This window comes from Capsicum annuum, unplaced genomic scaffold (genome assembly GCF_002878395.1).
Source record: "Capsicum annuum cultivar UCD-10X-F1 unplaced genomic scaffold, UCD10Xv1.1 ctg82882, whole genome shotgun sequence".
NCBI classification, from domain to species: domain Eukaryota; kingdom Viridiplantae; phylum Streptophyta; class Magnoliopsida; order Solanales; family Solanaceae; genus Capsicum; species Capsicum annuum.
The window spans coordinates 380,528-394,231 of record NW_025893708.1 but is presented as its reverse complement, the minus strand read 5'-3'; the positions used below and the strand labels follow the sequence as shown (position 1 = coordinate 394,231).

Genomic DNA, 13,704 nt, shown 5'->3' with positions numbered 1-13,704 from the left:
AAGACAGAGAACAAGAAAAATAAAGAAAAATGAGGAAGAGAGAGGAACAAGAGGGGGATGGGGGTCTTTTATTTATTTATTTATTTATTTATTTATTTTAATATTTAATATTTTTATACTTAAAAATGACGTGGAAGCTGACGTGGGGCGGTTGTGTTACACACACCGAAATAGTGTTTAAAATGTTGCTTTTTAATGGGTTCAAGGGTCCAAATGACAAACATGTAAGTAGGAGTATCCATATTACAAAATGGACATAGTACAATGGTCTATCGAGCTATTTTGCCAAAAAATAAATGCTAGAAGAAAGGCTAGAGAACAATCCATAGGGTCCATACTAGTATCATCATTAACCACTGCTTCTTCATTTCATGGTCTTCAGGTACCATCATATTGGGATTGGGGTTAAGTCAAAGATCTGGTTTAGGAGTGAGTCTGAATCATATATTTATATTAGCAAGCCGATAGGATTCAAAGGTATCACCAGATGCATTCACGGGTATCCTATTATCTTCTCACATGATATTTATGTATTGATACATCTAAGGTCTACTTGTCATATGTTCCTCCATTTATTATTAACAATTTTAGAGTAGGACCAAAATTATTACATGAGTCATTTGAAGTATTGAATTAGTTAGGGAGTTAGTTATAGTTTGATGAGTCTATAAAACTATAATAGTTTCATAGTGACAATATCTGGTCGAGACACTACAACCAATTTGTTTGGGCTTGATATGATAGACTTTGATGTTTTTATGGGCACAAATTAGTTATTATCCTATTATGCCATAGTTGATTATGATGCTAATATTGCTTGATTTCACTTTCTAGGTGAGCCAAACCTAAAATGGAAGGGTAGTGTCATGATGCCTACAAGTAGGTTTATTTCCTATATTAAGGATAGAAAGTTGATTAATAATGGGATTTTATATAACCTAGTTAGAGTAAAGGATCTTGTGTTCAAAAAAAGATGCCTACTCTTCAATCTATGACAATTGTGAATGAATATCTAGAGGTGTTCCCTAAGCAGATTCTAGGAGTTTCTCCAAATAAAGATATTGATTTTGTGGATATCGATACCTAACCTATCTAAACTCCCCCTATGAAATTTCCTAGTAGAGTTAAAAGAGCTAAAAGAACAACTAAAACATTTTATTGATAAAAGACCTATTCGACCCTGTATATCACCTTAGGGTGTACTTGTGTTACTTGTACAAATGAAAGATGGTTCATTGTGCATGTGTATAGATTATCTATAATTTATCAAAGTTATTATAAATTATAAGTATCCATGTAACAATCCTCGTGGTGATTATTAGCTTTTTCTGTGTTTTAATCAATTTTTCTTTCCCTATTGCTGCTTTAATAATTTATGAGTTATGGGATGGTTGGCATGGTCCTCGAAGCATTCGGGAGTAATTTAAATAATTTTGAGGTTTTGAGTAGTCTTTATAGTGGTATAGTTAACTTTAATCAATATTTTCTGATCTGAGCATCGGACGAGAGTGTTGTTGATTTTATTAGATTTAAAACATTGATTTTGAATTAGTCATGTAGTTGGTTCAATTTTTGAGACTATATTATGAGTTTTGAGTATTTGAGAAAGAAAGTAGTTATTTTTGGTCCAAAGGGGTTCCTGAGGTGTAACTTAGTGATAACCACCTCTTTTGAAAAATTTAGTGGTTCCATTAAGTTTGGAACACCAAAATTAGCACTATTAGATAATTTTTGTGGGATCCTAAATAAATTTCGAGGGTTCAACCGACATATTTTTCTTGTTCAAACCCTGTTGATGAATTTCTGCTGCAACATATGTTCCTTCATCGTGATCGTGTGTCCATGTGTAGTGATAGAGAGGCTTGACTAGATGATTGATTGTGATTGTAAGGTAGGGAACTATGATTTCAAGGAGTTATCTAGGTTGGGTTGGGATTAATGCATCGCGATTGCGAGCCCACTCCGATAATCACAATGACCAAATATATGAGCAGTCAACGTTGACCTCGTGATCGTGTGATTTTTGTCGTGATCTCATGGTAAGTGCCATGATCGTGAGGTATTGTTTATGATAACAGTATAAAAAAACCATTTCCTTGATTCAAACCCTATTTACACCATTTTTGGACTTTCAGACCTCAGCTTTTGGCGATCTCAAGAGGTTTTTCTTCAAACTTGATTGAGTAAGATTCTAACATATGTTCGATCATTACACATTGATTATATTACTAAAACATCTTCAAAACTTAGATGCTAAGCTTGAGATTTTGCGTTTAATATGATAAAGTGAAAAAATGAGTTTTTAAATAATTTTAAGCCTGATTTTAACTAGGTCTTTTCAGATTTAAAACTCGTAAAATATGGATAATAAGATCTTTACTACTATCTCAATTTTAACCCTTTATTTTTGGGATTGATATTTGAAATATTTTTTTCCTAAAACCAAAGTATGCTAATATTGATATTTCTAGACTCTTAATTATATGTAGCATCCATTTTGGATAAAGTGGGAGCATTCTAAAGCCTCTCAAGAGGTAAAATCTTCTTGTTAAAGTGTTTAGGCTCATGGTTTAGACTTTTGAGGTATTCCATGCATTAAATTTCTTCAAACTGGGCTGAGTTAATAACCATCCATGTAAACTATGCTATGGCTTGGGGACTTTATCACTATCTTCGCTTTTTGGAGTCCTTATTACAATATGTTTCCTGTGTGTGGATTTTTGTATATCTTATTATTATTATTATTATTATTATTAATTTGAGAGATTATTATCATTAACATGCCGGGGAGTGCTTATCTGTTTGGGAATAGATTGTTCTTTATTACTATTGTGATGCCCGTGTGGGGTTGGATCGGTATATTTGATGTCTTATATGCTTCCTTACCATTGTGTTGTCATGGGGGGCTTATATCATGAATTATTGAGATTTGGGTGATTTGAGTTCATTCATGTTATTATTAAGCAGATCATTACATGTTAATTTTGTTATGATCATGCATACTCCTTTTATTCATTTTCTTATATTTGATACTGTTATGGAATGTGTACTTCTTTGCAAAAGAAAATATACCATTTTATAAAGCACCTTAGATGATAAAAGTTCCCACAAGCTTGATTGATGAGATTATGATTAATATATGGATTGTGAATCCCTCATGGGTTCTCTCTTGGAAGCATAAGCTCCGAGGGTGTATACAAAGTTATCATTTAAGCATTGCATACATACCATATTATTGTATTGCACTACATTCCATCTATTTTATATGAATGATATAATCATTTGGACTTCTTTATATGTGGTGTAGCTATCCTTACTATTGATTGAGATTGAACTGTTATACTGTTAGGAGCATGTACATCTTGATCAGTTAAGACTTTTCTATTTGCAGGGTTGATGTGTATCTCATAAATTTATTTACTTGTTTAGTTGTCTATTTTACTCAGTCAGATTAGATGCCTACTGACTACAAGTGGATTATACTCAATCTTACTTTTATGTACCCTTTTGGTGCAGATCTTAGTTTGAGTACTACCCGCGAATCATGATTTCATACAACTTTGGAATTTTGAAGTCAAGGTGAGATCTCTAGCTGGAGAATGCTTTCGAGGTTGATGTAGTTTTTTTATGTCTTTAATTTACTTCAGAGACGGGTATTATGTATTCGTACTTTGTGTCGGTTGCTCTTACTCATGACATTAGATCTTTGGGGATTGAGTTGTATTATTATTCAAATATTTTCTTTGTTATCGTATTTGCCTGACTTTATACTAAAGTCTCATTGTTTTCTTATTATATACCTTATTTTTATAATCTATATTCTTTTGAAGTTAGGTTACCTACTAAGGTTAGGCAGGAGTAGGTGCCGTCATGACCTCAAATTTTGGGTAGTGATAATCCATTCCCAAATAGATGATCTATTTAATCAGTTGTAAGGTGTTAAGTTCTATTCAAAAATTGGTTTAACGTCCTAATATCATCAGTTGAAGATCATAGCAGTTGACATTCCAAAAATAGCTTTCCAAGCTGGGTTTGGGCACTTTGATTTCTTGTTATGTCCTTTGGTTTAACTAATGTCCCTGAAGCTTTTATGGAGTTGATGATATAGTCTTCAAGCCCTTTCTAGACTATTTTTTATTGTATTTATAAACGACATTCTTATATATTCACGTGGTGAGGAAGACCATGTTAATCACCTTAAATCAGTATTGCAGACACATAAAAATCATCAGCTAATATGTCAAATATTTTAAATGTGAGTCCTGATTGGACTCTATATCTTTTCTTGGACATGTGGTCTCTAGTGAGGGCATCAAAGTGGACTTTAAAGGATAGAGGCTATGAAGACTTGGCCTATGTCCACTACTCTCATAGAGGTACGTAGTTTCTTAGGACTAGAAGATTATTACAGAAGGTTCATTGAAGGATTTTCTTCTATAGCTAACCAATTGACCATATTAACATAAAGATAAGCAAATTTTTAGTCTCCAAGGAAGTGTGAATATAATTTCCAAGATTTGAAAGCTAGGTTAATTATGTTGGTCATACTGACACTTCTAGGAGGTATAGAGGGGTATGTTATTAATTGTTATGCTTTGGGCGTTAGTCTAGGTTATGTATTAATGCAACATTACAAGGTGATAGCAAATGACTCAAGCCAATCAAAGAAAACAAGAAAAACTATCCAACACATGATCAAGAATTGGCTGCAGGTGTATCTACCTGAAGATATGGAAAAATTGTTTGTATGAGGTTCATGTTGATATATTTACTAATCATAAGAGCCTTCAGCACATATATAAGCAGAGAGAGTTAAACTTGAGGAAGAGAAGGTGGTTAGAACTTCTGAAATATTATGATGTTGATTAGGGGCGACTCAAGTACGTTAGTGTCCTAAGGTCAAAATCAAATGGAGGCCTTATGTTTTTATCAAAAAATATATTTTCCTTCCAATAATTTTTTTATTTTAAATAAAAAAATTATTTTTCTACAAATATTATCTATTACTAAGAAATATTGAGGTCCCTCATTTGGAGGCCTAAGGCGATTGCCTTTTCTTCACACTACTAAAGAAAAGAGGAAAATCGACCACAAAAATCGACCACTCAAATTTTAACCACAAAACCGACCAAAGTGCGTAGTCGGTAAGATTGTGGTAGCTTTTTAAAAATCGATCACGTGTGGTCGATTTTAAAAAATATATATATATTTTTAAAATTCATTATTATTTTATTAAAATATAAAAAATGAGTTTAAAAATAAAAAAATTCAAAATCGACCACTTGTGGTGGTTTTATGCAATTTTTTTAAAAAAATTGACCACTTGTGATCGATTTTTCCAAAATTTTTCTTAAAATAATAAAAAACATCGAATGAAACACCATACAATACAACAACAACAACAAACCAAAGTACAAACTACAACAAAATGTCCAAATCCATACAACAACAACAACAAATGAAAGTACAAACTAAAAGTGTAAAAACTACAACAATACATACAAAAGTGTAAAAACTACAACAAAATGTCCAAATTCAAAGTACAACCCATACAAAAGTCAAAAAACTAATACTAAACTTAATCGTCATCATCATCATCTTCATTTTCTGCATCTTCATCTGTGCTGATATCATCCAGTGGGCCTAGACCTTTTGCAGTCCGAACTGCATCATCAGGACATAGAGGAATAATCTCTGCAGTCTGAATAAAAGAATTGAACTGCTCCTGTAGCATTCTGATTTGTGATGTTATTTTCTCCCCCTTCTTCTGCGCCCTTTCTCTCTATTCCGCAAGTTCTTCAGTGAGTTTAGAAATCGTATTTTGTAATGATTCAATGGTTTCTCTGTCAACTGAAGAGGTATAGGATGTAGGATCGAACGAAGACCTAACATTCTTGCCAAAATTATTTCTGTGGTATCCATAGAAATAGCCTCTAACTACAAGACCCATAGCTTGTTCCCATAACTCCTCCTCTACATGTTGGGGTATTGGGTCACCCTGACTTTCAGGAGGCTGACTACTACGAAACTCACAAAGGAGCTGCCTATATTGTCCTATATTCAAAGTAAAATTAAAATTAATAGTCAAAAAATATTAAAGTACTTATACTTGAATAATATCAACTTTGAGAAAAAGATTCATAAATTCAAAATTTGATTCTTACATGGCAGCTTTTGCACGAGGTTCAACCTAGACATCTTCATCAGTCGGGTTTTTTTTTCATATGCGTCTCCTCGAATAGCTCATCATGTGGTATCTTTCTACCCTTTTTTTTTCCTTCATATGAAAAACTTATTAATCTTCAAATAATTAAAAATTTAAATAGAAACAAACAATTAAAACTGTAAAAGTTACATACCATTTTTTCCTCCACATCAATCATACTAACTGCACCCGCAGTATGTAGGGAGCAACCCTTGGATGATGCCCGGGCTTTCTTTCCTTTGACCCTCAACAATTGGTATTCTTTCCTATTCCAATAGTGAATATAATATTGCCATAAGGATTCCCTTATCCAGTCAGGTCGTACCACGTTGGATCTGGCATAATCTAACTGACCGTTAAATCTGGATCTAGCTCTTCTATGAAAAATTCTCTTTATAGCACATTCATTCGCATCATCCCACCGATAATATTTCTAAAACAAAAACAAAATATAATATTCTATCTTTTGTTCTAACAATGTGTTAAGTAGTCGATAAGTTAGATCCTTACATGAAATTCGTTAAACTTTCTTTCCCTGTCCATTTCTGGAACCTTTTGCCAACTGGTCCAGTAGACATTGAAGTGCCGGCAAATGCAATTCCTCGCAATTATTCCAACTCCAGCATCCGTCCTAAACCTACAACATAAGATCAAATAGTAATTTCATAGAGCACAATAATATAATAATGAAAAATGAATAATGTTATTATATTTAGAAATCTTACCCTGTTCCATAGTGAATAAGATAACACCTCCCATAATCATCTCTGTCTCTAGGCTGTAGAGCAAGTGCTGGTGGATGCACTGGCGTGGGCGGATTTGAAGCACCGAATAGCGTGCCCTCAAGATGAAGATCCGATAACCCGATAGATCCAGCAGAATCACTATGCAAACCTGGGTGGCTGCTACAGGAGGGTACTAAGGATGGTAGATTTCCAAATGTGCCAGCGGTCATTCGATAGTACTGTGATAGTGGTGGCATGGTGATAGAAGAAAAATGAGTTGGTGTAGACCCATGAAGTGGCCCCGCATACATAGGAGCAGGAATCGAATACTGAGATGACCTAGAATATGAAGGTCATGCTGGCGCATTAGTAAATCGATCCTCAGATATATGAATACCCGTCGGTCGTTTATAAGGTGGAGGTTGTTTTTTCTTTTTTCTTTTCGTAGGATCAACTTTTCCCTTACCTTTGTCACCTCTACCTAACATCTAAATTATGTAAAGTTAATAAGTAGTTAGTTCCTATAAAATGAATATATAAGAAAACATTCCAAGTAACTAATTTCAAGTTACTAATTCACATTTCAAATCGCTCCAACACACGAGATAAAAAATATTTTTATTACTATATAAATTATGAAAAAGTGAAAACAACAATCTTAAACAGTATATTACATATCAATCTTAAACAAGAAACATAAAGGTAAATATATAGTACAAAGCATAAAGACATCAATATATAATAAATACGACCTACACAAACTAATCCTCCTCTTCTGAAGACTCTCCACTAAACCATTCTCCCTCTTTGAAAGTTTTCTCATCTTGTACCCACTTAGCCTCTTCTTCTGCAATATTAATTTCTTCAAATATATTTTCTGGATGATTCAAACTATCCACTAAGTCAACGTCCACTAGATGGTGATTAATCTGCATTTCATTTTGATACGCAGTCTCCAGAACATTCTCAACTTCCACCCATCCTGTAGGATTTGTTTTTATTACAACCCACCCATTAGACTTATCACTTCACAATGTATAAGGAGCATAATATACTTGTTTAGCATTTTGCACTAAAAAAAATAGATCGTAAACAGGATATGACCTATTGTGCTTCACTTCAATGATGTTATGATCCTTATGTACTCTTGTGCCTCTTGTGCTTGGATTAAACCATTTATATCGAAAGAGGACAATTTTTTTATTGGAAAACCAGCATACTCCAGTTCAAAAATCTCGTGTATGATGCCAAAGTAATCAACATCATCATCACCCTTAACCCAACCACCACTATTGTTTTTTTTTTCTTGTTCTGGAGTGTTCTTAGGTGGAAAATTTAAACCCATTAACTGTGTAATGGGACATTGCATGAGCTTCAATTGGACCCAAAGAAATATCTCTCAAGAACTAATCGTATGCGGCTGGATTTGGTGACTGGTGTACCTTAATATTATATATATATATATATATATATATATATATATATATATATATATATTAGTTGAGGAATGTGTAAATGTTTAAAATTTGTAGAAATATTAATACACTTACAAACCTCATATGTAAATCATGTTGCAAAGGATGCATACACTTGATTTTCGTGGAATTGAGTCTTAAATGAACTGAAGATCCAACATGCGAAACACAATTAGTTTCTTTAAGGGAATGAGTATAAAAATAAGATATGTTAAAATTTTAATCTCCTTACTTCAGAAAGGGTTCAACTTTCGGGCAATTCAGCAATACATATAAAGTTGCTAATTTGCGCTCCGTAGGAGTGAGTCGGCGACATATGATCTTTTTAGCCTTACAACTAGATTGATTGAAAATTGATATCGGTTGCAAATGAGGCTCATTCACATTGCCCTGATGACGATTCGATCGATTTCTTGAACAAGCAACTTCATCACAAAAGTAGTACGAACAAAATTGAGACATTTCTCTTGCAAGATATGCCTGAACTATAGAGCCTTCCACCCTATGTTTGTTTTTAGGACCCTTTTTCAATTTTTCAATTGCCCTCCACAATCTTAAGATTAGATGTTTACTATATTAAAAAAAAATATGTATGAATTTAAATATGTTGCAATTTTTTACCGTTCGAATGGATACATCCACCTAGTTTGAACTGGACCGGCTAGCCAAGCTTCGTGCACAAGGTGAATGGAAATATGTTCCATCAAATCAAAGAACGTTGGAGGAAAAATCTTCTCCAGCTTATTGGTGATAACAACAATATTACTTTCCATTCATGGCAAATTTTCTTCTTTTAATGTGGTGGGACATAAGTCTTTGAAGAACAAACTGATCTCTGCTATTGGTTTCCATATAATTTTCAGGTAAACCAATAAAAACAATTGGAAGTAATTGTTCCATGAAAACATGGCAATCATGGCTTTTCATTCCATGCAAGATTCCTTTTGCCATACCAACCCTCTTTCCCAAATTTGAGGTATATCCATCGGGCATCTTCAAGCTTCGGACCCACTTACATATTTGACGCTTTTGGTCCAACTTGAATGTAAAACTAGCCTTGGGCTTAAGAATATTGCAATTGAGCCCCTCCTGTAAGTGTAATTCTCTGCATTTGCAATATTCTGGTAAGTCAAGTCTGACCTTAGGATTATCCTTTGTTTTACCAGTGACATCTGTAACTATGTTGAACAAGTTTTCAAAATAGTTTTTCTCACTATGTATGACATCAACATTATTTCTAAGTAAATTATCTGGCCAATATTCTAACTCCCAAAATATTCTTTGCTTAGTCCAGTTATGCGAAATGCCATATCCATCAAGCCTGTACAATGGTTTCTCGCTGGTTTTAGGCAAATTCTGAACTATCTCCCAGATATCATGACCAGACAGCCTTAGAGGTGGACCATCATGTTCCCTTCTACTCCTTCTGAATGCATTCTTGAGTCTCTTAAATTCATGATCAGGTGGCAAGAAACAACGATCACAATCAAATCATGATTTTTTCCTGCCATGTCTCAATGTGAAAGATTTTATTTTTTCCATGCAGTATGGACAAGCCAGCTTTCCAGCTGTCATCTACCCAGAAAACATTTCATAAGAAGTAAAATCATTAACAGTTCACATTAGATATCCAAGCAGATTGAAATTCTATTTAAGTGAGATATCCCAAGTTTCAACCCCCTCATGCCATAAAATTTGAAATTCATCGATCAAAGGTTGCAAATAGATATGTATTCCATTTTTTGGATTATGCTGGCCAGGAACAACACAATTTACAAATATATAGGGACTAGTCATCAATATTTCAGGAGGAAGATTATACAGGGTGAGAAATACAAGCCAACATGAATATGGCGTAACACCAACTGAAAAAGGAGAGAAGCCATCCGCACATAATCCCAAACAAATATTTTATGGCTCAGCTGCAAAATCTGGATAAGTTGCATCAAAATTCTTCCAATCCTCTCCATCAGATGGATGACACATAACACCAGTGGCCCTTCTATTTTCACTGTGCCATCTCATATGAGGAGCTGAGCTGTTTGAAATATACAACCTCCTCAACCTTGGTATTAGAGGTAAATAATGCATCGCCTTAATAGCAATTTCATTTCCACTAGAACCACGCTTATATCGAGGGTGCTGACAAAACTTACAGGACTCTAGGTTAGCATTTTCCTTAAAGTATAACATGCATCTATTTTTGCAACAATCAATTCTAACCGAGGAGAGACCTAACTTTGACACCAATCTTTTTGCCTTATAGAAAAAATTAGGAACCTCCAAGTCGAGGTCAACTAACTCTTTAATATGGTATATCATTGAGTTCATTCTCCCTTCAGCAATATTTCAGTTAAATTTAATACTTAATAATCTAACAACAATAGCCAAATGAGAGTGCCAACACCCGTTAAACAAAGGATGACTAGCAGCATGCAATTGTTCATAGAATTTGCCCGCTTCGCTATTAGGAACATCTTTGACATTTTTCCTAAAGTCACCCCTGTGTTGCATCCCAAAAGGACCGTGCACCATTTTTGTCATCCTAGTATCCTGATATTCATTATGCCCTGCAGACCTACTACTTTCTCCAACAACAAAGTTATTTTACCCAACATCACCATCAATAGCACGTAATCTTAAAAAGTCCTCATGAAACCCCATTCTATAAAGATGTTCCTTCACAAATTCTTCTTTTAAAAGATTTATACCATCACATCTAACACAAGGACAACAAATAGCCCCAAAACGTGACCAAACATCAAGTGTCTTAACATGTTCAACAAATCGTTTGACACCTTTGATAAATTCCTCCCTAATATCTATTCTATTATCATTGTTCCATTGATATATCCAGCTGTAATCAGGTTCCATCTACGCAATCAATCAGATTCAACTAATTAGATTAAGTCACAAAAAAGTTCAGCAAGTGATGACTACATAACCACTTTCAAAATAATAAATCACCTTTAAAGTCCCTACACTTAATCATTTTCAACCTACCAAGTCACCAAGCATAACCACATTCTAAATAAAAACTTCACCTTTAATGTCCCTACACTTAATTATTTTCAACCTACCAAGTCACCAAGCATAGCTACTTTCAAAACAAAAAAACACCTTTAAAGTCCCTACACTTTTTCAATTTCAAGTGACTAAGTCACCAAGCATAAACACATTCAAAACAAAAAACACCTTAAATGTCCTTACACTTAATTATTTTCAACCTACCAAGTCACCAAGCATAACCACTTTCAAAACAAAAAAACACCTTTAAAGTCCCTACACTTTTTCAATTTCAAGTGAATAAGTCATCTACTAAGTCACTAAACTAAACCACATTAAAAATAAAAAAATCACCTTTAAAGTACCTACACTTTATCGATTTCAAGTGACTAAGTCACTTGCCAAGTCACGAAGTAACCACTCAAGTCACCAAACTAAACCACATTCAAAATTATCAAGCATAGCAAAATTCACAACCAAAAGTTCACATTTCAAGTACGCTACAACAAAATTCAAAATGAAAGTTCACCTTCAAGCTAAGTAACTACACTTATTCACTTTTAAGTAACATATTCACTATTTATAGTATAATAAGTCAAATAAATCAACAAGTGTAACAAAGTAAATAAGTAGAGGCGTCGCATATCCCTCTCACACCGTATATTCATCACAAATTTTAGATGACTTTCAAAGCCTTCTACAGCGAACAATCCACAACTAAACTACATTTAAAGATTTCATTATAAGAAAATAGAGAGAAATCAACTTACCTTTCTTTCGCCTAAATTAAAGAGAGAGAGATAAACGGTCACCCAAAAAATAGCAAAGTAATCCTTTTCTTGAATTCGAATTCTGTCAAACGGTAACATCAAAGCAACCCATTAGGAAAGTAGAATAAAAAAATCTTGATCATTAGGCAAAATAACAAAAATCTTGGCATTCTTATTCTTGTATTCTTATCTTAAAATCACCTTAAACAAACCACCAAAATACTAAAACTATAATGGAGTATCAACAAAAGTAAATCCTAATTTACTTGTAAAAATACACAAAGAGGGGATGTTGATAAGCTTCACTTGACAAAACACACACAGAGAGTATCAAAATGAAAAAACAAATGGAATCTTGATAAACCCCACATAACCAAAAACCCACACAAATGCACTAAATATCAAAATGAAGAAACAAATTGAATCTTGAACTAACTAAAAAGCATTTTCCATTACTTTTTTTACTTTGATCTAACTAAAATTATGTAATGAAGCATAATAACTAGAACAAATGCTTTAGAACAAATATTTTTTTTACTTTGAACTAACTAAAATTACTACCAAAGCATAATAATCTTGACCCTTTAGCTAGTATCTAACAATAAAAACAAAGACTTGATGTTTTTTTCACTAACCGGAGCTTGGGGTTGGCGGCAAATGGCGGCAGACGACGGCGATGGCGGAAGATTTAGGGATTTTGTGTGTGGGTTAGGTTTGGGGATTTTTTATATGTGTGTGTCGAATATTTGTGTGTGTGTGTTTGATTTGTTTTATTTTTATGTTTTAGTGTTAAAAATTAATTGGTTCGGGTCGGGTCGGGTCTGGTGGGGTGGGGTGGGGTGGGGTAGAATTTCATTTATTAAAATATTTTTTTTTACTAATTTATGAAAAACTGACCACTTGTGGTCGTGATTGGTTTTCTGGAATTTTTTAGGAAAACCAATCACAAGTGGTCGGAAAACCAACCACTTATTAAAATATAAGTGTTCAATTTAGTTTTAAAATAGTTATTATCGGAAAACAATCACATGTGCTCAATTATAATTAAAAAATTAAATCATATAATTAGTTATTTTATCACCATGTTAACACAATGCATATATGTACAAATCAAATAGTTGGTTATTTTATCAACATATTAACAGGAGTAGTTTATTTCCTCAATCGTATAATAATATCAATGAATTTTGCGAATTATGATAAATTTTTGGTTAATTACCTTTTAAATACGATATATATATATATATATATATATACCTCATAATACTTGTCTTACATTATTACAACTTCAACAACATACGCATGTCTACATTGATACAAATAATATATCTATTTCCTCAATAGTCTGATATATATCAACGTATCATTCAAAATATTTTGATATATAGATTCAGTTATCTAGATTTCGATTACTGCATATGTCGGTACTACACGAGATATACATATATATACATATATTCAATTGTCTATCAGCTATCAAATACGTACTATAAACATCACATACACGATTTTACTACCCCATA

The 13,704-nt window shown here is 33.3% G+C and overlaps 1 protein-coding gene across 22 annotated transcripts in view; it reads right to left on the bottom strand.

The window, feature by feature from the left end:
• Positions 1 to 5,770: 5,770 nt before the first annotated feature.
• LOC124895546 overlaps positions 5,771 to 13,704 on the bottom strand; it is a 32,513-nt gene continuing 24,579 nt past the window's right edge. For 15 of the 22 annotated variants that reach the window (XR_007051783.1, XR_007051785.1, XR_007051778.1 and 12 more), the window contains 6 exons: positions 12,182 to 12,263; positions 6,931 to 7,418; positions 6,716 to 6,842; positions 6,360 to 6,638; positions 6,165 to 6,277; positions 5,771 to 6,054 (listed from right to left, as the gene is read on the bottom strand). Coding sequence is in view for 5 of the 22 variants with exons in the window: in XM_047405976.1 (XP_047261932.1) it covers positions 11,013 to 11,279; positions 12,182 to 12,263 (349 nt within the window). In the remaining 17 variants the exon portion in view is untranslated. Of the gene's footprint in view, positions 6,055 to 6,164; positions 6,278 to 6,359; positions 6,639 to 6,715; positions 6,843 to 6,930; positions 7,419 to 7,606; positions 7,913 to 10,551; positions 11,280 to 12,181; positions 12,264 to 13,704 lie in introns of those variants that run through there. The other 7 variants (XM_047405976.1, XM_047405979.1, XM_047405978.1 and 4 more) reach the window with 4 other exon arrangements.